The sequence below is a fragment of the Cibotium barometz genome, chromosome 7 (assembly GCF_041138505.1).
Source record: "Cibotium barometz isolate CiBa-2024 chromosome 7, ASM4113850v1, whole genome shotgun sequence".
Classification (NCBI taxonomy): domain Eukaryota; kingdom Viridiplantae; phylum Streptophyta; class Polypodiopsida; order Cyatheales; family Cibotiaceae; genus Cibotium; species Cibotium barometz.
The window spans coordinates 45367157-45391688 of record NC_141052.1 but is presented as its reverse complement, the minus strand read 5'-3'; the positions used below and the strand labels follow the sequence as shown (position 1 = coordinate 45391688).

At 41.3% G+C, this 24532-nt stretch overlaps 1 protein-coding gene across 1 annotated transcript; it reads left to right on the top strand.

The window, feature by feature from the left end:
• The first annotated feature begins 17390 nt into the window (after positions 1-17390).
• LOC147637070 (jasmonoyl--L-amino acid synthetase GH3.5-like) lies at positions 17391-20435 on the top strand. The gene is made up of 4 exons (XM_086800689.1): positions 17391-17878; positions 18207-18308; positions 18472-19355; positions 19553-20435. Exons 1-4 carry the CDS (start codon positions 17568-17570, stop codon positions 20170-20172), a joined length of 1917 nt encoding a protein of 638 aa, XP_086656815.1. The 5' UTR covers positions 17391-17567; the 3' UTR covers positions 20173-20435.
• Positions 20436-24532: the final 4097 nt, after the last annotated feature.

Genomic DNA, 24532 nt, shown 5'->3' with positions numbered 1-24532 from the left:
GAATGGTTTGAGCATATGAAGCCTATGGATGTAAAAGGCTATGTGGAAACGGGTGATGATACCCAGCATGTCATTACACATGTTGGAAGTGTACCATTGGTCATGCATAATGGTCAAACAAAGTCTATGTCTGATGTATTGTACGTGCCTTCTATCACAAAGAGCTTGGCCTCAGTTGGTCAAATGGTGGAACAGGGATTACAGGTTCGTTTCAACGAGCATGGATGCTTCGTTGAAGATTTCAAACATGGATGTAGAGTCATTGCTAAAGGGACGAAAGAAGGCAGATTGTTTAAGCTGGATGTTGGAATTCCTGAGCTAAAATCAGCCATGTTCCCCAAAGGTAAAAATGTGGTACAGGACATTGATATGTGGCATAAGAGGATTGGACATGTCAATATAAAGAGATTAAAGAACATGCAAACAAGAGGCATTGTCAATGGATTGCCTAGGTTCAAATATGATGGACATATGCATGTTTGTGAAGCCTGTCAGTTTGGAAAGCAGGCAAGGTTGAGGTTTCCTAGAGAAGGAAATATGAGTAACAGGCCACTTGAGATAGTACACAGTGATGTATAGGGTCCTGCACAAAACCCATCTATCAAAGGCAGTTTATACTATGTGACATTCATAGATGATTTCAGCAGGATGACATGGATATACTTTCTCAAAGAGAAGAGTGAAGTGTTGGAAAAGTTCATGGATTTCAAAGCTTTTGCAGAAAAGCAATATGGCTGTTGGATTAAATGTCTGAGGACAGATGGAGGTGGTGAATACACCTCAAAGGCTTTTGAGCATTTCTTGAGGAAGCATGGAATAAGAAGACAGTTGACTTGCAGGTATACACCTCAGCAGAATGGTGTGGCTGAGAGAAAGAATAGAGTCATATGTGAAGTAGCAAGGGCAATGCTCAATGAAAAGAGCATGCCAGATTACTATTGGGCAGAAGCATGTGCTACTGCAGTGTATATACTGAACAAAACACCTACAGCAGCCATTCATGGAAGCACGCCAGAGATGCGGCTTACAGGTTACAGGCCAGACATTGGATATCTCAAAGTTTTTGGATGCATAGCTTATGTACATGTGCCTGATGAAAGAAGAAGGAAGTTGGATCCTAAGGCAGAGAAATGTGTATTTGTTGGATATACACAGGATCGAAAGGCATACAAATGTTATAACCCACAAACTAGACAAGTGGTCATCTCACGAGATGTGGTGTTTGATGAGCTTGCTAGTTGGTACAAAGCAAAAGATGAGGGAGTCATTGAGTCACTTGAGGCTGATGTGCCTGTGAACTTGCCACCACAAGCAAGTTCTAGTTCTACTACTATGTCTGGGCCAGCAGCAGAGGCTGAGAGTAGCAGTGTACGTCCATGGTCAAGACGTTGAGGCATGAGAGTGTGAGCACTGGGAGTAGTGCTATGGACAAAGGAAAGAAGAAAGTCGAAGGAATTGGAATCACAAGTTATGAGTCATCTAGTTCTGACAGTTTGGATGAAGAGCTTGGCATACCTGTTTTACGCACACCTAGTGCTAGGCAGGATAGATATGTGCCACCACATGCTAGAGTTACAGGTGTACAGAGTGACCCGCATGCATTGCGGAGATCCCAGAGGGTCAGATATCCTGTTGACATATAGAGATTTTGCTATGCACTATGCATATATGACATCTATGGTGAAGCATGTGGAACCTACATGCTATATAGAGGCTATTGGAGAGCATGTCTGGGAGAAAGCAATGGATGTTGAGATGGACGCATTGGTCCATAATGATACATGGGATTTGGTTGCATTACCAAAGGACAAGAATGTTATTGGATGTAAATGGGTTTACAAAGTGAAGTGCAAATCTGATGGTTCTATTGAGAGACATAAAGCAAGATTGGTAGCAAAGGGTTATGCACAGACCCAAGGTTTGGACTATGATGAAACCTTTAGTCCAGTGGCTAAGATGGGGACAGTAAGAGCAGTCATTGCTATGGTTGCAGTTAATGGCTCGAAAATGCATCAGATGGATGTCAAAAATGCATTTCTAAATGGAGAATTACAAGAGGAAGTGTATATGGCACAGCCAGAAGGGTATGTACACCCTAGATATCCCACTCACGTTATGCAGATTGAAAAAGGCATTGTATGGTCTAAAGCAAGCACCTCGTGCTTGGAGTGATAAGATGAGCAGATATCTTATCTCACTTGGTTTTCAGATTTCTACAGCAGATTCTTCACTCTATGTGAAGAAGACACAGCATGGGATTGTTTTACTCGTCATCTATGTGGATGACTTGATTATCATAGGTGATCATGGTGCAGATGTGATGCATGTCAAGAAAGCTGTGAGTGGGCAATTTGACATGAAAGATCTTGGTGAGTTGAGATACTTCCTTGGAATAGAAGTGGTAAAAGATCATGCAGGTACATGGTTAGTACAGTGCCAATATGGCATGACAGGGTGTAAGCCTATGAGTACACCTTTGGAGCAAAATGTGAAGTTGCGGGCTGATTATGGCGAGGAATTGGATGATCCTTATATTTACAGGAAGATGGTTGGTAGTCTCATATACATGACTATCACACGCCCAGATTTGAGTTATGCTATGGGGCTAGTCAGCCAGTTCATGCAGAGCCCCAGGAAACCACATTTGGATGCAGTGAGACGCATCATGAGATATGTGAAGACCACTGCACATTATGGTCTACTTTATGAGAGTGGTAAAAGCTTGGACATACATGGCTACACAGATGTTGATTGGGCAGGTAGCGCATATGACAGGAGGTCTACTAGTGGATATGCTTTTACACTTGGAAGTGCTGTGGTGAGTTGGAGTAGCAAGAAGCAACCTACAGTTGCTTTATCCAGTACAGAGGCTGAGTACAGGGGTGCAGCCATTGCTACTTGTGAGGCTATATGGTTAAAGAGTCTCTTGGCAGATTTATGTGAGCCTATTGATAGGAAAGTTGTCATTCATTGTGACAACATGAGCAGTATACAGTTGGCAAAGAATCCAGTGTTTCATGCGAGGACCAAACACATAGAGGTCCATTATCACTTTGTCAGAGAAAAGGTGCTGGATGGTACAGTTGATCTTCAGTATGTGAAGACTGATGAGCAGGTGGCTGATATCTTCACAAAGCCACTTAGCAGGGAGAAGTTTGAGTACTTTCGGTCTATGTTGGGAGTACATGGGATGAGCTTGAGGGGGAGTGTTGAGAGTCTTGATATCCCAAGCTCATCTACATCTTCATCGGCAGTACATCATGAGCTTGAGAGGGGCTGTTGAGATTCAAGCTCGATGTCAGTGTGAGCTAGCTATGCTATGTGCTGGCAGATTAGGTAGGAACATGTGTGAGACATAAATGACCGCGTGTCCAGCTGGTCATAGTGTGTGGACATTAGCTAGGGTTAGATGAGTGTGGACACAACTCATTGTGTGTTGTGTGGATTATGGATTAGTGCATTATTATGCTTTGTGTGAGTGTGGAGATGGCTTCCCTCTATTGTTAGGGTTTGCAATATACATTAGGGTTTGCTCTTGTGTGTGTGTCTCCTCCCCCTCTACCGTTCTTTCAACACAGTTCCAGATCCTAATCCTCCATGGCTAGCTCTAGCAAATGACCTTGACCCTCCTCCTAACCCTCCTGCTTTGGATCCTCCTCCTCCTTTGACGGATCTAGAGGTGCCCTCGTCAGGGACTATGGGCCGCGGAGCAAGAGAGTCAAGTGAGGGCAGGCCTAGATTTTGAAGGGCACCCCTATTTTTTCTTTTGAAAGGCTTTTCTTTAACTAGCTTTTCTTTATGAAGAGATTGGAAGGGCATATAACTAAATTTCCCAAAGCCCTTAACTCTTTTGAAGGATAATTTTATTTTTACCCTTCTTGTGAAGGTTTTGACCCCCTTGGAAGGGTATTGCAACCTTCAAATTCTAGTGAATGAGTGAGGGTAGTCTCCAGCTTGTCAACTCTAAACACATTATACTCTCCCATGTCCTCCTCTATCTCCTCTCTACTCAAACCCAGACTCCGCAATACTCTCTTGATGGTTATCAAGAGACCTGACTTCCCGGAGTCCTCCATGGATATCTATACACATGCAGAAGGAGATTGTATCTAAACCTATACACATGCAGAAGGAGATTGTATCTAAACCTATAATCATACACTCACAATCCACTTGTACATATATGTATGATAAAAGATGCACACAATCACCTCACATTCTAAGTATAATATAACATACTCAAATACAACTGCAAATGCCACCAACGACAATAACAATAACATAATGTATCTCATAATGTCAAGAACGGAAACAATAACACAATATCTGAATATTAGGGATATGAAGCCAATAGTTCCATTAAACTATAGAAACAATATATAATAAAAGAGTACTGTAAATTGATAGTTCCTAAACATTTTACTGAGCCTGCTGCACTATATGAGAGCTCAGCACGAGCTCTTGTTTCCTGAGTGGAATCAATTAGCTGATTTTGTTTCCACTCAGTGATGGCCTCAGAAAGCTTTGTCTGCACTTTATTCATGTCAGCTAGACTTGTCACACCACTATTGTGCCCCAATAAAGATCTGAACATATTTTTTACTTTGAAGAGTTGTGCGCGGTAAGCATCGATGTTGTCTTCATCTGTGCAGGCCAACAAGATGCCATTGACAGTCTTTGTGAGTGTTTCGGGTCTAGTCATTGAATATAAACCTGTGCAAATTAATTACTTTGATTAAGCATTACTGGATTTTCCCACATAATATACTGTGAAGAAAAAGTTGCACTACTCTTACACCTTCTTGCTCACACTTTGATATCTCTCTCTCTCTCACACACACACACACACATATTCAGATAAGTGCCAATGTGTCCACGGTGCCATGATGATCTCTCTCTCTCTCTCTCTCTCTCTCTCTCTCTCTCTCACACACACACACACACACACACACATATTTAGATAAGTGCCAATGTGTCCACGGTGCCATGATGATCTACTCCAATGCTAATGTAAGCCATGATTCTTATGCAAGATATGCTCTATGGAAGAGTGATGCTCTAAATGAAATGATGGGTTTAGCTTATATGCAAGTAGAAGTGCCGGTAGCCCATGGGGAGAGGCTTTAATGCTAGCCGACAACCAATGGGCATGGGTAGGGAAACCCTCTAGCTGCCCAAGCCCTCATATGGCTTTGAAGCTATCCTTTATAGACTAGGCATGCCATGGCATGGCCCAAGGCTTACCTAAATGCTCCTAATGTAAACAACTCCCTAACATTCAATTGACACTAAGTGACCATTGTTGACCCATAGCTGACCCTGTCCCTAGTCGAGGTCATTGACTAGGGACATCATAACCACCATAACCAAAACACCATATCTCCAACATGATATTGACATCGAGGTCTAGACCATATCATCTAGAGCACTATATGGTTTACGAGGTCATGGAGGACCCAGACAAACAGGCCAACAACATTATCCTAGCCGACCATCCGAGAGCAGGCCACTCCCTCGAATTGTGTTGTCACACAACCTCGGAGCCGTGCCGTGCCGCAACCCTGCCCCTGCCCCCAACCCCACCGTGCTGTGCCGCAACCCTGCCCCTTCGTGCAGCAGTGAGCCCCCCTCCTAGGCCATGCCGTGCTGTGACCCCGCTCCACCAAGAGCCGTGCCGGTGAGCCCATCCCCCTCCCAAACTGTGCCGTATATGCGATGACACCACCCCCACTAGTTTACCTTGGGATAGCATCCATGTCTGCTCACCATCTCATATCATCGGGACGTCAACCCTCTCTACTTATCTTCACCATCGACACCACTCATGGATGTCATGTGCAAGACATGCACAAGCATACTTGAAAGCTAGTCTTGAAGAGGCATCAAGATAAAGACAGATCAAGATAAAGACAGATCAAAACGAGAAGTTTGGATCTTGAGTTGCTAGTTTGTGCAGGGATTTGACTTTGGGTAAATATGAAGGGCTATTGACCAGCATGTTACTGGTTATATCTAGTCGACTGTAGAATGATGCTGAAGTTTTTTCCAAGAAGCGGGCGACCAGTAGTCGGCCCGTTTATACGGTCATGTCCTACCTACTATAAAAGGCAGCCTTGATCATCGTTTTAGGTATTCAATCCTTGTTGGCTAGATCATTAGTCTAGGCTTAGACTTACGTTAGATTAGGTATTTACTACCTTTTTAGGCATGCCTAGGGCTACCATGGACTTGTACCTTTTTGTACATATATCAATATACTTAATACTCATCTATCTCTCTCTCTCCTCTCTCTCTTCTGTTTGCATTTTTGCATCAACACATTCCTAGATGGTGTTTAGGGCTAAAATAAGACTCCCGATGCTTCTGCATGTAAGAGCAGCATATCTCTTTGCTCCTCACCACCCCCCTTAGGTATTACAACAACCTTGTCACCAGAGCTTGCACCACTCGGAATGACAAGCCTCTCTACTCTTCATCACCATTTAGGTACCACAACACCCTTGTCACCAGAGTTTGCATTATCAGCATTTCCAACCATCCAATAGTAGCCCGCTTTCTACTATTATACAATATATCAGCGTTTTATCATCGATACATATCTTGGGACAACAACCCACTCTCTACTACATCACAATGTCATCATTTTTCTTCTAGAGTTTACCTCGAGATAGCAGGCATCTCTTGTCATGTGCATGCTCGTGCACCATGGCTTAATCTTCAGCATGTGTATTGATCCACAGTCCTATGTATACTTAAGAACAATGATGCTAATTACTTATGTTCAAGACACAAAAGAGAGAGAAGAAGAGACAGATTAGTGCTCAAGGTTTTCTTGTATAACTATGTTACAAAAAGGGAATTGATGCTTTTACATGAATGAGGCTTGTGGTTAGCCCCATAAGGGTTGACCCTAGCCCATTTACATTTATTCTCTCTTCTATGACTAAATGCTGATTTATGAATTGAACTATGACTTGCGAGCTGCTAAATATGCTTGAGTTACTTATATATGTTTATATATGTTGTATGAGGACCAGTCGGCCAGTAGACAGCAAGTCAGCCAACTTTGGGTGGACAAACAAATGCTGATTGGCTTTATTCACTGCTGCACTTCAATATGATTGGTCACACCCCATGCCTTGCTGCTGCCCCTTATGTTGATTTTAATGTGGACAACACTATTGGCTGTCGACAGTACCCTGCTGATAGTGTACTAGGCTCCTCATGCACCATATGCTGCTCTGCAAATGAAGATGATGATGATGATGTGATGCTACTAATGCTATGGTGTTGATGATGATGTTGTTGTAGACCATGATGATGATGATTCTACTACTGATGACGATGATGCTGTTGTAGACCATGATGATGATGATTCTACTACTGATGATGAAGATGATTCTACTACTGATGATGAAGATGCTTTTGCTAGTGATCAGGAATTTAGATAGTTCATGCTGAAGATTAAGCCATGGCACAGGCCTGCACATGACATCTCTGCTCACCATCTCACATCATCGGGATGATAGGCCATCTCTGCTTCTTCTACAATTTACCTCGGGATAGCAGCCATCTCTGTTCACCATCTCACATCATCAAGACGACAACCCTCTCTGCTTATCTTCACCATCAACACCACTTGGAACGACAACCCTCTCTGTTCCTCACCACCCCTCAAGTATTAGAGCACTCTTGTCACCAGAGCTTGCACCACTCAAGACGACAACCCTATCTGCTCTTCATCGGTGTGCAAGCTTGGGTGACAAGGGTGCTACAAGAGTGGTCGGTGTCGAAGGCTCACATCGGTGGATGCAGAGGCACTCTAAGGTGGTAGTGGGCAGTGGAATATGAAGTGATGATGAGGCAAACTCTAGAGACAAGGGTGCTGCTATACCTGAATGGTACTACACCACTCGAGGTGCAACCATCTATGTTCTTCATCTACCACCTTAGGTACCATAACACCCCTATCACTAGAGCTTGCATCACCTCATCTTCCGCTGCCACTAGCACCTTGGAGTGCCTCTGCATTCACCAACATGAGACTTCAACACCGACCACCTCTTCGAGTGCTTTGCCTCACATCGACGCGAGCCTTCATCATCGACCATGCTTTTGCTTTGCTGTGTTTTTCTACTTTGATCTCTCGTACATTTGGTCCTTTCGTCCTTTTTCCCTCACATGGTACTAGAGCTATCGAAAGCACATAGCATGAATGGTCTAACCACACTCCTAGAGGTCCAATTCGTTTCACCAGAAGTTGATTCTCCAAACTTTGATCTGGACCACACAGGGAATGGGTCTTCTTACTCATTGGACTTTTTTGCCATCATGATCACCTTCTTTGACTTTACACATGATTAGCATTTACTATTGGCCACACCTGAGGACAGTAGCCTGCTCTGCTATAGCACAATACTTCAACATTTTACAACTAGCTACACTTTGGGACAACAACCCTCTCTGTAAAATAGATCACATCAGCATTACATATTTGTTCATGGGACAACAGTCCTCTCTCTGCCACAAAGATCAATTCAAAATTACATATATGTTCATGGGACAACAGCCTCTCTCCTACAGTAGAGCATATCAACGTTTTATCTCCAGATCATGGGATAGCACCCCTCTCTCCTACATAGAGCACTTTAGCATTTCCCCTCAGCTCACAACATGGGGACAGCAGCCCACTCTCTACTACAGTATAAGACATCATCGTTTACCTCGATGGAGGGAACATGCAAACGGGAGGAGAGGCGGTGGACGACAGGCGCTAATCGATCCCTTGCTTAAGCTAAGCTAAGAATGCAGATGGCTCCTGCAAATTCGCAGGAGCCATCTGATTTGAGTTTTTGTTTTAATTTCCTAGAGCATTGCTTACACAACGTCTGTGTGAGTGACGTCGTGTAAACGTCGTGTAAGCGATGCATTACAGTATGCAGTCATCTTGCTACTATCCTAGTGTAAACGATGCTAAATCAACCATCATGTAAACGATGTTTAAAGCAATGGATATTTGTGATGGAATATTTTTTTTTAAACACGTCACTTACGCCACTATCATCATCATTTAAACAACGTGTTGGAATAAACCCATCATTTTGGCCCCGTCTCGCTAAGGAGGGGGTTTTGATGTAGTAAAGAGTCGGTGGTTCAATGCTGTAATTTTTTTCTAGTGTTGGAATCAGCGTCGGAGAGTACATTGGAGCATATGTCAGAAAAAGCATCGGAAATAATGGTAAAAAAAATGGACGTTATCCCTGACAACACCTCTAGCCCGAGTTTTGACATTCTCGTTGACAACATTTTCGATGTCAATTTCGACGATGGAAAATATTATATACCAAAAATGTATGCAACCTTGAAATTTCTCACCCCAACATCTTTTCCATTAGAATTTAAGCTTTGGCCGGCCAGAATATAGCCTAATATATAAAGGACCATTCTCCCGTCTCCCAAAAAACACAAAATGTAGAGGAGAAATGCTTTGCCCTTGCAATCGGTGCAAGTACCAAATCTCTCAACGACAAAAAATTTGTAACGACCATGTAAAGAAAAATGGTATATTTCCAGTTGAGCATCTAAAAGCCTTACTTGGTGTTGCAAATGTGTGTCCTCAAAATGATGAGCAGATTGATTTCTTAGACCTTCAAACCGAGGAGAGTATTAGATGGATTAACGACATAAGAAAGTACTACTCAGCCTCATGTTAAAGAAGAAACTATGGTGGACTCTTTGGCATATTTGGAGTAAGACATGGATGACACGATAGATGCCCTAAATGACGCAAGGGATATTGAGGGAGAACTAACATAGGAAATGGGAAGTGTCCATCGACGCATAGCTCAAGCCTTGAGAGAAGAGCAAGATTTGTGTAGGCTGGCTTTTACGTCTCTGTATCATGGTGCACGTATATCTATTTTGCATACATGCCTCATAATTCTAAACTTGCAGTCAATATTTGGATACTAATTTTGAACGTAAGCCACCGATGGCACAAGAGCAAGCATGACCTGTTCTTGGTGCTCAACCTCCTGCTCCTAGGACTGCTCCGGTGAGGGTTGTTGACTACGACAATTCAAATATGTGTAGAGACTTGGTAAACCTAGGCTATGTGGAGGAGGAATATGCATTATATTCATCCAAAGAAAATCTCTCTGAAAGTCTTGCATATCCAAGCCAAGCACTGGGCTCAACCAGGGGAACAAAATTCTTTGATGTTGCTAGGCGGCTACCAACCTAAGACTCTAGGCCCCTCAGGTCAATGGCAGCAAAGGAAAGTAGAAGCCAAACTAATGGGCCCCTGTTATGAGTGCGGAGAACCCCATTGGGCTCGTGATTGTCCACATTGCTCAAGGCAAGCAGCTCGATCCAATACAACAGTACCACAGTTTTCACCAATTGAAAGATATTGTCTAGGGTGTTGTGTAGAACACTTCCCAAAGGATTGTTGCTGAAACCACATGAGGAAGGCACCTCTCAACCAAAGGTCTCACTTAACTTTGTAGGGGCAGTTCCATCGCCACCTTCATCAGAGAATGAGGATGTCGTGCCACTTAGAGTCATGACTAGATCACAGAAACGGAATGCCGAAATGCAGACTGATGAGACACCTCGAACTAGGGATGCAAAAGCAAATCTAGTGGACAAGACCCTACATTCCAATAGAAAAAGGACCACTAGGAGGAAAAAGAACCACAACAAGAAAACTAAAAGTGCATCCACTAGTTCTCAAGAAGTCTCTAAACAAATCATGAGGGATCAAGCTTTTACATCCCAAGAAGTGCACGAGGAGCATCAACCTCAACCTGGGCCTAGTGCTAAACAAGATGAGGCTAGTACGACCGAGGATAGTTCTGGGGGTTCTGTTTTTGTGGATAAGGTGAACGAGACTCTAGATGCCATCATTGATGCTCATAGAAGTCGCATTGCAGCTTTATCTATGCTACCCAAGAAGCTTCAAGAATACCCAAACCCTCATGAGGAGAAGATAAATCTAGCTGTACATCAGCAACTCATTAGGGAAGCTCAATCAATACTTGAGGGACCACCTCCACCTATCCCTCGGGGCCCAACCTCTCTTAAGCCAACATTAGAAACCATACCAGAAGTGTCATTAAGTCGGGAAATGAAAAGTGACCTCATCTCACAATCTCATAGCGAGAAGTCTGCACCAATTGACACCCCATTGAAAGAAGGTATTCTGCCACCACCTAGCCTTGCCTTCCCATGCAATGATGAAGTTATTGATGCTAACGAGGACATGGCAAATGAGATGTGGGCAGCAGTTCATGAGAAAGTTAATGAGAATATGTCCTCTATTATTTCACCTCCATTCTCTGAGGTGGGTTTTACCAAGAGCACAGAAAACAACTTTAGACGCCCAAGCATCCAGGAGGAAGTTCAAACAATTGTTTCTCCTAGAAGTAAGCATACAATGAAAACGTTACCATCATATTTGGGAGAATATGAGAACTGTTCTCAAACCTTGAGGATACCCTCTATGCATAGAAGGTTGACAAAGGAGATGGATATGGGTATCGTGCAAGCTATTTTGTCAGCACCAGTGGCTTGTACCTTACCTTTGCTTGATTTGATAAAGCTTCGACCTGAGTTGTGGAATGATATTGCCACATGTTTGTCAAAGCAGGTATTGCTACAAAAGGGTTACCATCATTGTACTATACACCCTGAGACAAAGCATGTTATGCCAGTTCCTATCAACAAAGTAGGAAAATTTTGTGAGGACGATCAAGGAAATGCTACCCTCCCATTAGAAGTGCGAAAAGTAGCTTCAACTGCTATACTTGATAGTGGTGCAGGAGTGGGCATTGTGACAAGGTCCATTTGGAAAAAGTGGGGCAAACCAGCTATCAGGAGTACCAGGATGTGCTTGCAGCTAGCAGATGGAAGCTTAGAACATCCCCTTGGGCTGCTTGAGAACATATTGGTCACCACATGTGGGATTGAATATGAGCACACCTTTACAGTAGTGGATTTTGGAAAACATCCAAACTATGAAGTGATATTGGGTAGACCATTCATGCGACAATTTCAAATGATTCAAGATTGGGGATACAATTATTTGTACCTCCGACATGATTTTGTCATCACAAGGGTCAACCTAAAGAATCACTCATATCGTGATGTAACAAGGTCTCCAATTGATGAGTTTGATTCTGCTTCATCTGAGGGCTCAAGAGTTACATTGTCAGATGGGAGAGAAGATCTGTGGATGTGTGGAGCCTCATGTAGGGATTTCAACACTGAGAGACTTAAGGGTAATTGAAGTGTATCAGATGAGACCCTTCCCTGAGCACTTAATTGATCCACTAGAATGGAGTCATGTCCTTGCAACATTATCGACATGTGCTTTACCTAAGCCAATTCAATTTTGTGACTCAGATGGATATGACATTATTCCTATATGAATGGTACAACCACGTGACCTTCTAGATGTTTTGTACTATGGGGATGCATCCACAATAGCACTGCATGTAGAGGAAGCCTCAGTGGAGGATTTAACACTCGAATCTGCTAATGATGCTGATAAGGAAGATGGATGGGACTCTGATTTTGATAATGATGTGATAATCCTTGAGGAAGAGTTAGGAAAGGCACGCCTGCTCTTGAGAGGAAGGGAGGTTTAAGTAGAGATCCCTCGAAGCCGACCTAAACGTAAATGCTGTAAGAGCCATAAGAGAATCTGTAAACAAGATGAGAGGGAACGATGTGAGAGACTACAAAAAGAAAAGGAGGAGTTTCAGAAGGAACACTCTCGACCACCACCTCACTTCTCAGGAAAGAACGGATATCTATACTATGTCCAAGCACAAGATAGTATCAAAGACCAAGTAAAACGATCAGATGGATTCCAACCAGGGGAAAAGCTAAAAACTGTTAGCAAAAATTGCAAAAAAATGAAGAAACAAAAACCAAAACTCAAGTCTAAAACCGATTCAAAAGAGAGTATCGGAAGTGCAAAGATAACGGTTGAAGAAAAAAATCCGATGCAAGATGGCAAAGGAGAGCTCAAAACCACATGGTCTTCAATGAGTGAAGACTCAAGTGGACAAGAACAAGGTCTCAATGTTCCCCCTAGCTTCACACAGTACACTCTTCAAGATCGGAAGATTGTTCGTCAATACCCCATGCGACAAAAGCCAAGCATGCCAGGGGTTTCATATGATGGTCCAGAAGATGCAAAAAAAATTGATATCGCTAAGCCAAGAGAAGAGCCTCGCTATGTGTGGATTGCCACAGACTTGTCCTTAGATGAGGAGAAGTTATTAATTCAAACAATAAAGGAGTATCGCAATGTTTTTGCTTGGAGTTATAAAGACCTCAAAGGAGTTGATCCAAGCATATGTCAGCATACAATTCCATTGCAAGAGGATGCAAAGCCTTCCAAGCAACGTCCTTATATTTACAACGAGAATTTTGCACGAAAGATAAAAGAAGAAATAGACAAGCTTACATGTAGATGAATCGACGATAATAGCCACAATGTCCCATGAATGTTTGTACCCCTTTAGGATTGATAGGCCGAGGTAATGAGACAATGATATCAATTTTATCCATATCTGTTGAAATCCCATTGCGAGAAACAATATGGCCCAAGATTTTCCCTTGTCTTACCATGAATTTGCACTTGTCAGGATTCAAGCATATACGATAAACTTGACACTTTTGAAACACAAGTCTGAGGTGTTCTATATGATCATCACGCTCTTGTGAGTGAACACATAAATCATCCATGAAGATCTCAAGAAACTGCCTAAGGTACTCCTTGAATACATGACTCATTAACCGCTGAAAGGTTGCTGGTGCATTTGTTAGACCAAGGGCTATCATCCTGAGTGTTGTAGTGATGAAAGCTCTTGCAACAAGGGTGCTACAAGACCTGAAGGGTGCAAGATCTTGTGTCAAGGGTGCTACATACCTGAAGGGTGTAAGCACTAGTGTGATAAGGGTGTTGTGTACCTGAGGGGTGGTGAAGAGCATCGAGGACTGTCGTCCTCGATGATGGTGAAGATAAGGAGAGAGTGAGTTACCATCTCGATGGTGTAATTTAGCAGAGAGTGGGCTACTATCCTTGAGAGTACTGATGATAACCACAATGTGCCTCATGCATAACCCTCATGTATAAAGCTTATGCATTAGAGATAAGCCTCTATGTATAGCCTTATACATAACCTTATGCATGAGGCTTATGTATTAGCCATATGCATAAGCATCATGTATAAAGCCATATGCATAAGCCATGTATAAAGCCATATGCACATGTCTTATGTATAAAGCTTATGCATATGGCTAATGCATAAGCCGATACATAAGCTTTATGTATGAAGTTTTATGCATAACCTGCATACATGAAGGCTTATGTATAAGCTATGAATGTGTAGCCTCATGCAAGCTATGAATGCTATGCATGCCGGTAGCAACCAATGTATGTGGTAGCTTCCTATGCATGCCGGTAGTAACCAACGCATGCCAATAGCTTCATATACATGCCAGTAGCTTCTTACGTATGCCGAAAGCTTCCTATACATGCCGGTAGCTTCCTATGCATGCTAGTACCTTTTTCGATGCATGCCAGTAGCAACCTTTTCATGTCGATAGCTTCCTACACATGCCGGTAGCTTTCTATGCATGCTAGTCGCAACTAATGCATGTCGGTAGCTTCCTATGCATGTCGGTAGCAACCAACGCATGCCGGTAGCTTCCTACGCATGCCGGTAGCAACCAGAACGTGTCGGTACAACCACTGCATGCCGGTAGCTTCCTATGCATGCCCATAGCAACCTACGAATGACGGTAGCTTCCTATGTGCATGCCGGTGTCAGGCAAAAATCTGAAAGGTGTTTTGGGCTTGTGTACATATGGGATGCATGGCATGTAAAAAGGCTTTGCTTTGAATGCCCTGGCAGATGTACAAGGTGGATGGTTTTGCTATAGGCTTGTACAGGTTTATCCGGACCGTGGTCTGCTGGAGGTGGTATCAGCCATTCGGTCTCTTTGTATGTGTATGCGTTCCAAAATAAATGGGCACTGGTAGGTTGAATTCAAAAGTGTGCAGAACATGTGGGCGTTTAATTGTTGGGATGCTAATTGAATGATACATTAGATGGTTCTGGAAGGGGAAGAAAAAAGGAAAGTAATGGATGTGTAAATGGTAAGGAGGAAGGTGGTGCAAGAAAAATTTGAAAAAAGCAAGGATACTAAATTGGGCAGGCTAGCGGGCTCTTCCAAAAGCACATCCCCAAGGAGGCGACAGCTGGACACAGAGGAGACGAGGTCGTTGTTTAGGGCCGTCATGGTAGCTGAAGCACGGAAGAGAGGGGATAGAGTCTGGTAGCGCATCCAAGGAGGCGACAGCTGGACACAGAGGAGACGAGGTCGCCAAGGACAAACAGCAGAGAGTGTGACTCGGAGGATTTCTTGGCTTGAAGCAGAGGTTCCATCACTGTGCCAAAAGCTCCATGCAGTGATTACACCTTATCAAAGTCCAAGCAATGTGTGCTAAGCTGTTCAACATTGATGATCTACTTGGAATCCTTACAAGTGCTAGTGCTGGTGCTAGTGGTGGCCACTTACGAGGTGCTCATGGTGGTGATTTAGATGGAGACATCACCTACGAGGATGAATAAGACTTATCTTAGTGACACAAACTCTTTTTTAGATATTTTTTACAGACTTAAAAACATTTAGTTGTAAAAGATGATTTAAAGCTATAATGGCAACCTCTATTTTTGAAAATATATACTCGCAAAAATTTGATGTTAGATTACATGTTATTGAGTAAGTATTTTAAGTTGCATTACATAATAGTGAAGAGAGGTGAGCTTTTGTAACAATTTGGATGTTCAACATCCAAATTGCCACAAAACTCAACCTAGAGTGACATTGAAGTGTACTTCCCCGATATATTTGAAGATGTCTTGATTGATTGGGAATCCATGTCTACTCTCAAAAAGTTATGGAAGAGCGTTGGTAGATTTGGCAACCCTCTCAAATCTGTTGTCAGGGCTGCAACTTGCACAACAGGTATAACTTCGCGCATAGTTAAATCAAAAACTAGTTGTGTGGGTACTTAAAATTACGAGAACATGTGTGCGTTCTCAACCTGGCACACGGGAGGAATCACCAAAATTAGTTGTATGGAACATCGAATTAAAAAATAGGTCACGTTTTACTTTTTTATGAAATTTCGATTTGCATGTCTATATACATACTTAAAGGCTGCTTTTGAGCATATTCACTAATAGAAAACTCAAACTTGAATTTTCACTTAATTTTAACACCTAGAATATTTACTGTTGAAAACCCACTAGAATTCATTTTATTGAAATCTATAGCATCCAAAACTTAAGATTATCTTTAATCATAACTTGGTTAAACTAGGAGGTATGTTACACCATTCATTTTTTTTTCTTATATGGCCCCTTTTTGTGTCAAATTTCACCTAATGTAGGATCCACTCCCTCCAACATCTTACCTCCATGACGGGAGTAGACTGCTTGTTGTTGGCGAATTTATCTGGAAAAATGAGTTGGAAAAAACTCTCTCTCTCTCTCACACACACACACACACAAGCCTTGAGGCGGAGCAAAAGAAAAGGCAATGACGAGAAGGGTTTAGTTGCAATAGAAGAAAAAATGGACGGTAGCCAATAGGAAACGGGCGATGTCCAACAAGCCAGCAAACAAGTATAGTCTCGATGGCCTTCTCTCCAAACACACACACCACATGTGCGCACACAATGACACACAAATAATTATTTATATATATATACATATATATGTATATATATATATATATACATACATATATACGTACATATATATATGTATGTATATAAAGTATATGTGTATATGTATATGTACGTACATACATATATATGTACATATATATATATATATATATATATGTATATACACATATACGTCCGTATGTATATGTTTGTGTGTTTGTACGAATTTTGACGAGATGATTAATACACACACAAAAACATTAACATCCCAAAATAAGAAAGGGAAGGTCGGTGGGGTCTTGCAAGAATAACATTACATCGGCGCTGAGAAATGAAGAAATAGGTTTCCCTGAAGAATGCCCATTGCCCGCCGCCCGGTCGTGTACCACTGTAGGTGGGCCGTGAAGTACCAGTGTGAGCGATAAAAGAAAAACGTGATTCTCTCCTGAAGTTACACGTGGCGCCTTGTCCGATGGCAGTCGCTGCTGCGGTGTCGCCACTGGTCGGCGGTCTCTCAGTAGAATAGTAAAGTGGAGCATGTTGTGTGTACAGTAGAATATTAAAAATGCTTTCAGCGCGTGTATACCGCCATAGCTTCTTCTTCTTTCTTATATAAAGGCTTTCAGCGCGTGTATATGGCCACATCTTCTTCTTCTTCTTCTTCCTGTGAAGAAGTGTATACCACATCTTCAGAGCAGCAGCAGCAGACCCCCCCCCCAAAAACACACACACGAGATAATTAAACTTTAGCACAACTGTACTTCGACCACAGATCTGCCACACAATATTAACCACTTCAATTTTGATCACTGCAATGCCTGGCCTTCCTATTCCTCGTATTGACATCCAGCCCTGCACTACTATTGCTCGATTCGAGGAAATGACCCAGAACGCAGCTCGAGTTCAAGAGTCATTGTTAAATTCTGTACTTAAAGAGAATGCTTCTTGCGAGTATCTTCAAAATTTTGGTTTGCCCACCGACGGACGCAGTATTGATCCCCTCACTTTCAAAAGCTGTGTGCCCATGATCACCCACGCTGACTTGAAGCCTTACATACAGAGGATTGTGGATGGTGAAAATTCATCCATTCTTACTGCATCTCCCATCGATGCCATCTGCTTAAGGTATGTGTGTAATATAATACAAATTATAAGTATTCAATTCAATCCCATTCTCTCTCTTTGCTTTCTTCGATTGCATTATTAATGTATGCATATATATATATATGTATAATTGCTCTTCTTGTAATCTAAGAAGCACGTATTATTTGTCTCGAAGAAGATGCAGTAATTAGTCCAGGTCAATCAATGAATTACTTCTTCTTCTTCCTCTGCTTCTTTTTTTCTACGGACTCCTGAAGTGCTGCATAATTCGATTGTTCATTCATGAAATACGTCAGTGCAAAATTCGATTAATCCTTCATGAAATTCTTGCATACTGTATGTAATTCAGCTCTGGAACTACTGATACACGAGAAAAATACCTTCCATTCCATGAAGGTTTGAAGGCGGGCACTTTGGCGGTGGCTAGTATCGCTGCTGCATTCAGAGATCGGTGAGTAGTTTGAATAATTTGCACCAATATTTATATCTTTGCTGCTGTGATATTGCCTAGAGAGCAATAAGAAGAGCTTAAGCATTATAATTCACAATTCTTGAATATGCGCATCCGATTTTTTTAAAACTAATAATGAATTGTGTACTTGTATATCCTGCAGCGTGTATCCGATCGAATCAGGAGCAAGAATACTGGAGTTCCTCTTTTGTGGGAAATTCTTCCCTACAAAAGGAGGATTAAGGGCTGGGACTGCAACGACCCACATGATTAGGAGTGATGTGTTCAAATTGAGGCAGAAGCGCAATGGGATGAGGGCATGCAGTCCAGACGAGGTGGTACTTGGCTCAGACTGCAGGCAGTCCATGTATTGCCACTTATTATGCGGGCTTCTTTACAGTGAAGAAGTGGAAGTGTTAAGCTCACCCTTTGCATACACGTTAGTGGAGGCTTTGAGAGCCTTGGAAAGCGAGTGGCAAGACCTGTGCGAAGACATCAGGGTAGGGAAATTAAGCCCTAAAATCACAGATCATACGCTTCGGGTTGCAGTAGGCGACATTCTGAGTCCAAATCCTACGCTAGCAGAAGGGATCTCGATGAAGTGTAGAGGTTTGATGATGGGTGATTGGAATGGAGTGATAGAGGCGTTGTGGCCCCGGTGTAAATATGTCCTCTCGATAATGACGGGGGCGATGGAGACTTACATGGAGAAACTGCAGCGTTATGCAGGCTCGAAGGTGCCCTTGGTTAGCGCTGACTATGGTGCCACCGAGGGTTGGATCGGGGTTAATATTAACCCGAGGTCAAGCCCCCCGAGCGGCGTTTCTTTCACTCTTGTGCCCAGCCTAGCCTTCTTCGAGTTCATCCCCTTGCACAGGTCTACCAGCATTAAGGCCGGCGGCGCCGTTGACGACGACCACAACGCTGCCGCTGCTCTCAATGGTCCCACCAGCTCTTCAGCTGCTACGTACGACGAGGGCTCCCCCGTTGGCCTCGCTGAGGTGAAAGTTGGCCAGGAGTACGAGATCGTCATGACGACCCAATGGGGTAAGCGAGTTTCTTCCTTCCTTATACCAGCAGCAGCTGCACGCACATTATTATTGCTGTCTTTCAACTGCTGTCACAAGCCCCCCTTCCCTCTCTCTTAACATAAAAAGAAAGTGTGGCCTAATGCTTTAATCGTTCGATAAATGGGGATCAAGATTCTAACTCTCGTTGTATTCCATTTTTTGGCTTGATCACAGGACTGTATAGGTATCGGCTCGGAGATGTGGTGAGGGTAACAGGCTTCTACAACACGGCCCCGCAATTCGCCTATGTGTGCAGGAAGAATGTGGTGCTCAGCATAAACATAGACAAGAACACGGAGAAGGATTTGAAAATGGTGGTCAACCGAGCAGCCAAGCGGCTGGCAGAAGCGAGCGGGAAGTCCATTGAGCTGGTGGACTACACTAGCTACGCAGACCGTAAGACGGCGCCGGGGCACTACGTCATCTTCTGGGAGGTGGTGGCCAGTGACGAGCTGCACAAGAGGCCGCCGTGTCAACAACAGCAATTACAAGAGGATAATCTCATTGAAAATAATATTCAGCTCCAACAGTGGCTTGCCGATTGCGCCACCCTCATGGACCGTGCCTTCGTTGAGCCCGGCTACGTCACCTCTCGCAAAATGAGCACCATTGGTGCCCTCGAGCTTTGTGTGGTCCAGCGTGGAACCTTTTCAAGGCTTCTAGACCGCTTCTTGTCCAAAGGGGCCGCCATCACACAGTACAAAACCCCCCGCTGCGTCGTCTCTTCCGACGTCCTCTCCATTCTCCGGAATAGTACCTCCACCGCCCTTTTCAGCTCAGCCACCTTCTCCTAGGGCCGGGCGGCCACCACGTTGGCCAAGAGTTTTTATTTCTTTCTCAAGCCTTCTTAAGGGGACTTTTTCTCGACACAAAGCTGCCGTGTGGCCCCCCGGATGTCACGCACGTTATTAAACAGCCTTAATAACTTGCAAGATGAGATTCCAAAGAGATCATTGGAAGGAAGCAGAGTTCCGGAAGAACATCTTATTGAGCTGGATTAAAAACCTTCTCATTGTAATTTGAAGAAGAAATTGACTGTTTTGACAAGGCATTCCTCTATTTTTTTTAAACAAAATATAACTAAAACTTGAAAATTTTGAAGAGGATTCTTTTCCTTCTCCCATAAATTTGAGCAAAAGCTTTGCACAAATACGAACAAGTTCTAGGCTAAGTTGAACCATTCTTTTTCTCGAACCCTGATTGGAAGGGCATGCTTCTTTTCATTTCTTCAAAAGGGTACTCCAACTCTAGTCCTGATATACAAAAAGTGAGAGATTCAGTACTTTGAATTCATTTAAACATGATATTTAAGGAAAGTAATTACCATTAGTATTCTCACTCTGCAAAGGTTTGTTTAAGAGTGTTGTGTGCCCCCCAGATATCAGGCACATTATTATTACATAGCCTTCAGAACTTGAAGGGCAACCCCAAGATTATAATCATTAGATTCGATTTGAAGTGCCCATAGATTAAACCTCCATTTCTTTTCTTTGTGATGAACAGAGATCATTGGAAGGGCATGCTTCTTTTCCTTCTCCTCATCTCTATATTATCGTAAGGAAGAAGGCCGATTTGCCACGTGCAAGCCAAAGAGGAATTTGAATTTTTGGAAAAGAAGAAGAGAATTTAAAGCATTCTCTTCAATAAAAGATTTTTTTGAATTTGAAAAAAAAGAGATTTGAATGCTTTTCGGGAGAGGATGGCAGGTTGATGATTGCCGAAGTTTGGGAGATGATTTGGCGATGGGGGACCCTATGCATCTCCCTCCCTTTCTCTTCTTCTTTTTTGATCTTTGACTTATTCTTTGCATGCTTGTTTAGGTTACTTTCTACTATATTCTTTTACTTAACTAACTTTCTACCATTTTCATTTGCTTTTAACAACTTCTTTTTTCTTAAGTGTGATGTTTCTTTTTTTAATGGTTCAACATGTGTGCCATACTTTTTTAAAACTTTTTTATTATATATGTTGTTGAAACTCTGTGTGTGTGTGTGTGTGTGTGTGTGTGTGTGAGAGAGAGAGAGAGAGACAGAGAGAGAGAGAGAGAGAATGTGTTTTTTAATAGTTATGATGTATAGAGAGAAAATGCATGCTTTATAAAAAAAATTTTGAACGTTTAGGCTCAAGAGATGGAGAGAGAGAGAGAGAGAGAGAGAGAGAGAGAGAGAGAGAGAATATAGTTTAGGCTATGTATATATGTACATATGTATACATATATGTGTGGGTGTATATATATATATATATATATATATATATATATATATATATAGAGAGAGAGAGAGAGAGAGAGAGAGAGAGAGATGTATATATAGATATTTTAGTCTAGGTATCTATTAGGTCGGTCACAAACACACACACACACACACACACACACACACACACACATTGGGCTATACATATTTTAATAAATGTATATATATATATATATATCTTTAGGGTTTAGGCTATATATATTTATATATATGGGTGTGTGTGTGTGTAGCCTAATAGATATATAATCTAATATATCTATTAGGCTATACACACACATATATTATGCTATTATATATGTATGTATGTATGTATTTATGCATTTGTGTGTGTGTAGCCTAATAGATATGTAATCTAATATTTCTATTAGGCTATACAGATGTATCATAGGCTTTAAGATATATGTGTGTGTGTGTATTTTTAGGCTATATATATTTTAGGCCACACACATAGACTCACATATGATAGAAAATGTATTAGGCTGTATGTGCTTATTATACACACATAAAAAAATCAAATATATATATTGCCTAAAATAGATATAATACAGTATATAAAAATAAGACATAGATATATTAGGGTTTATATATGTTTTAGACTATCTATGTGTGTGTGTGTGTGTGTGTGAAGAGTTGGCAAAATATTTGAACTACTGGAGATTCTATGTCGAAAGATAAGTGGCAGAAATAAAATTATTGATGTTGAATAGTCAACAAAAAGCCATGGTTTTGGAAGTCTTCAAAAGCTTGAGAATATTTCTGAAGAAACGCGTCTAATATAGAAGATAACTTGCAAAATAACTCCTTAATGCCGAAATAATCCAAGTAATAATGCACTGAAGAAGTCTTTAAAAGGTTTGAAAATTTTCGTAGAAGAATGCTCCGTCAAGTTTTATCCACGTGGTGAAATTTTACTTTTTTAGAGCTCCCTCTCTTTCCTTTTCTTTTTTGTAGCCAATGAAGGCTTTGAGCTTATAGCAATATGAGCTTTTAAAGCATATGTAATAGGTAATCTCTGAGAGTTAAAAGATTTTGAAAAATCTTATAACAATATTCAACTTTAAAGCTTAGAAAGCTTAAAGCTTAGGCTTTTTAAAAGAAGAGATAGAAACAGATAGAAACACTTTCTTCTTGGCTGTGAACCTGTGCTGTAGCACGATTGTGAGAAAATAGAAACAAAGTCACTAGTCTCAAACTCTTCATAATCTTTTAGAATCTTGAATTTTTCACTTGTTTAAGATTTCTAATCCAAGGATTAATTAGGCTATAAATAGTCAAGTAAGTGCTTTGCTTTTCCTAAATTAATTTACGAGCAAGCTTCCATTATAGATTTTTATCATGAGCAAGGTTTTAGCAATCTAAAAGGGGAGCCCAATCCTCCCTTATATGCTGACTCCATCTATACAGACGGATTAACAAGAGGTTAAGAGATGCGGAAAACCATATTTCATCTAGAAAGGTGGTTTCTGGCTTCATAGAAGTGGTTTTGGGAGTAAAGGTGACTTGAATTGCTAGCCTAAAACTCTTTTAACACATGTGCTAGTAATATAACAACACCACACATAAGCATGGATAAATAATATGTACAATCATTTATCACATGGCCAATAAAACAACTCATATAAAATAATAATAATCTGATATTACATAGATAAGATCCTCCATATGAGACACATGTACTGTTCACCACCTATCTCAGAAACATATTAGTTGTTCCAATTAATTTCTATCTCAATAATTAATCCCAATATGAAACATTGATACGAAAAAACACAACATACACTTACCACTTGTTACACTTCGATGAGAGTATCATTATACACATCATCTACTAGCATGGCGTGTCTTACCACTTGTTACACTTCAATGAGTATATCACTATACACACCATGTAGAATGGCATGTCATTTGCATAAACCACTTGTTACGCTTCGATCGTGGGTACATATTATAATCTTTTGTTGGTAATTATTCTTTGTGAAGAAGAGGGTGTTGTTTGGTTCATGCATAAGTGATCAAAAGGGATCTTCTTCTTGTAATACGTTCATTCCTGATGTGGATATGTTTATATTAAATGTCTCTTTATGTGATTTGTTCTTTGATCGAGAATACATTCCACTTGGGTTTTGTAAGGTAGATCTTCATAGCGTTGTAGGCCCTTGCACTCCAAAACATCATTGTCTTACTTTAGCTATTAGCTATTAAGCTATTAGACATGGTCATAATGATGACTATATGTATAGATTTGTAAGGCCTACCCATACACCTATCCATGAAATACGTTGTCTATTGACTAGAGTATGTTAAATATTATGATTGTATGGTTATAAAGCTCTTTAATCTTACAAATACAAATTTTTAAATGCGTTTTCATGTATTACCTCGGTATAGGTGAATTTGAGAATAGAGCTGGAAGTTTTGACTGTAGGTGCACGTGCTCGTCACAACATACGTAGAACAACACATAGGTGTCACATTTTTTACAAAAGAGTCTCTATGTCTGTAGCACACTAAGATTATATGGCACCATCTAATTCTACTTAGATATATTATATCTTCTAGTTTAAGGTGGTTGTATATGAGTTGTTTTTTTGGTCCTCATATAGGTTATGATGACCTTCATATGTGAAATAGTTTGGTTACCAAATTTTAGTATAGTCTAATATATTCATGAGATATTTTGGTGACCACTATATGGCTTATGGGGACTTTTGTATCTAAAGCATTTTGGGCACCACAGTTTTGTATAGTTTTTAAATGTATTATTTTTTATGTATAATGTTCATTCAAGATTCTAATTATCATTTTGATCATTTAAAAAATTTTCAACTTTAGAGAGAGCTTGAGAGAGAGAGAGAGAGAGAGAGATAGAGAGAGAGAGAGAGAGAGAGAGAGAGAGAGAGAG

What these genes read in the sequence shown, in the direction of transcription:
- LOC147637070 (XM_086800689.1), top strand. Translation starts at nt 17,568, where the DNA reads ATGCCTGGCCTTCCTATTCCTCGTATTGACATCCAGCCCTGCACTACT. An exon ending in ATCGATGCCATCTGCTTAAG is followed by an intron (nt 17,879 to 18,206) that starts GTATGTGTGTAA and finishes TATGTAATTCAG; the next exon opens with CTCTGGAACTACTGATACAC. An exon ending in GCTGCTGCATTCAGAGATCG is followed by an intron (nt 18,309 to 18,471) that starts GTGAGTAGTTTG and finishes TATATCCTGCAG; the next exon opens with CGTGTATCCGATCGAATCAG.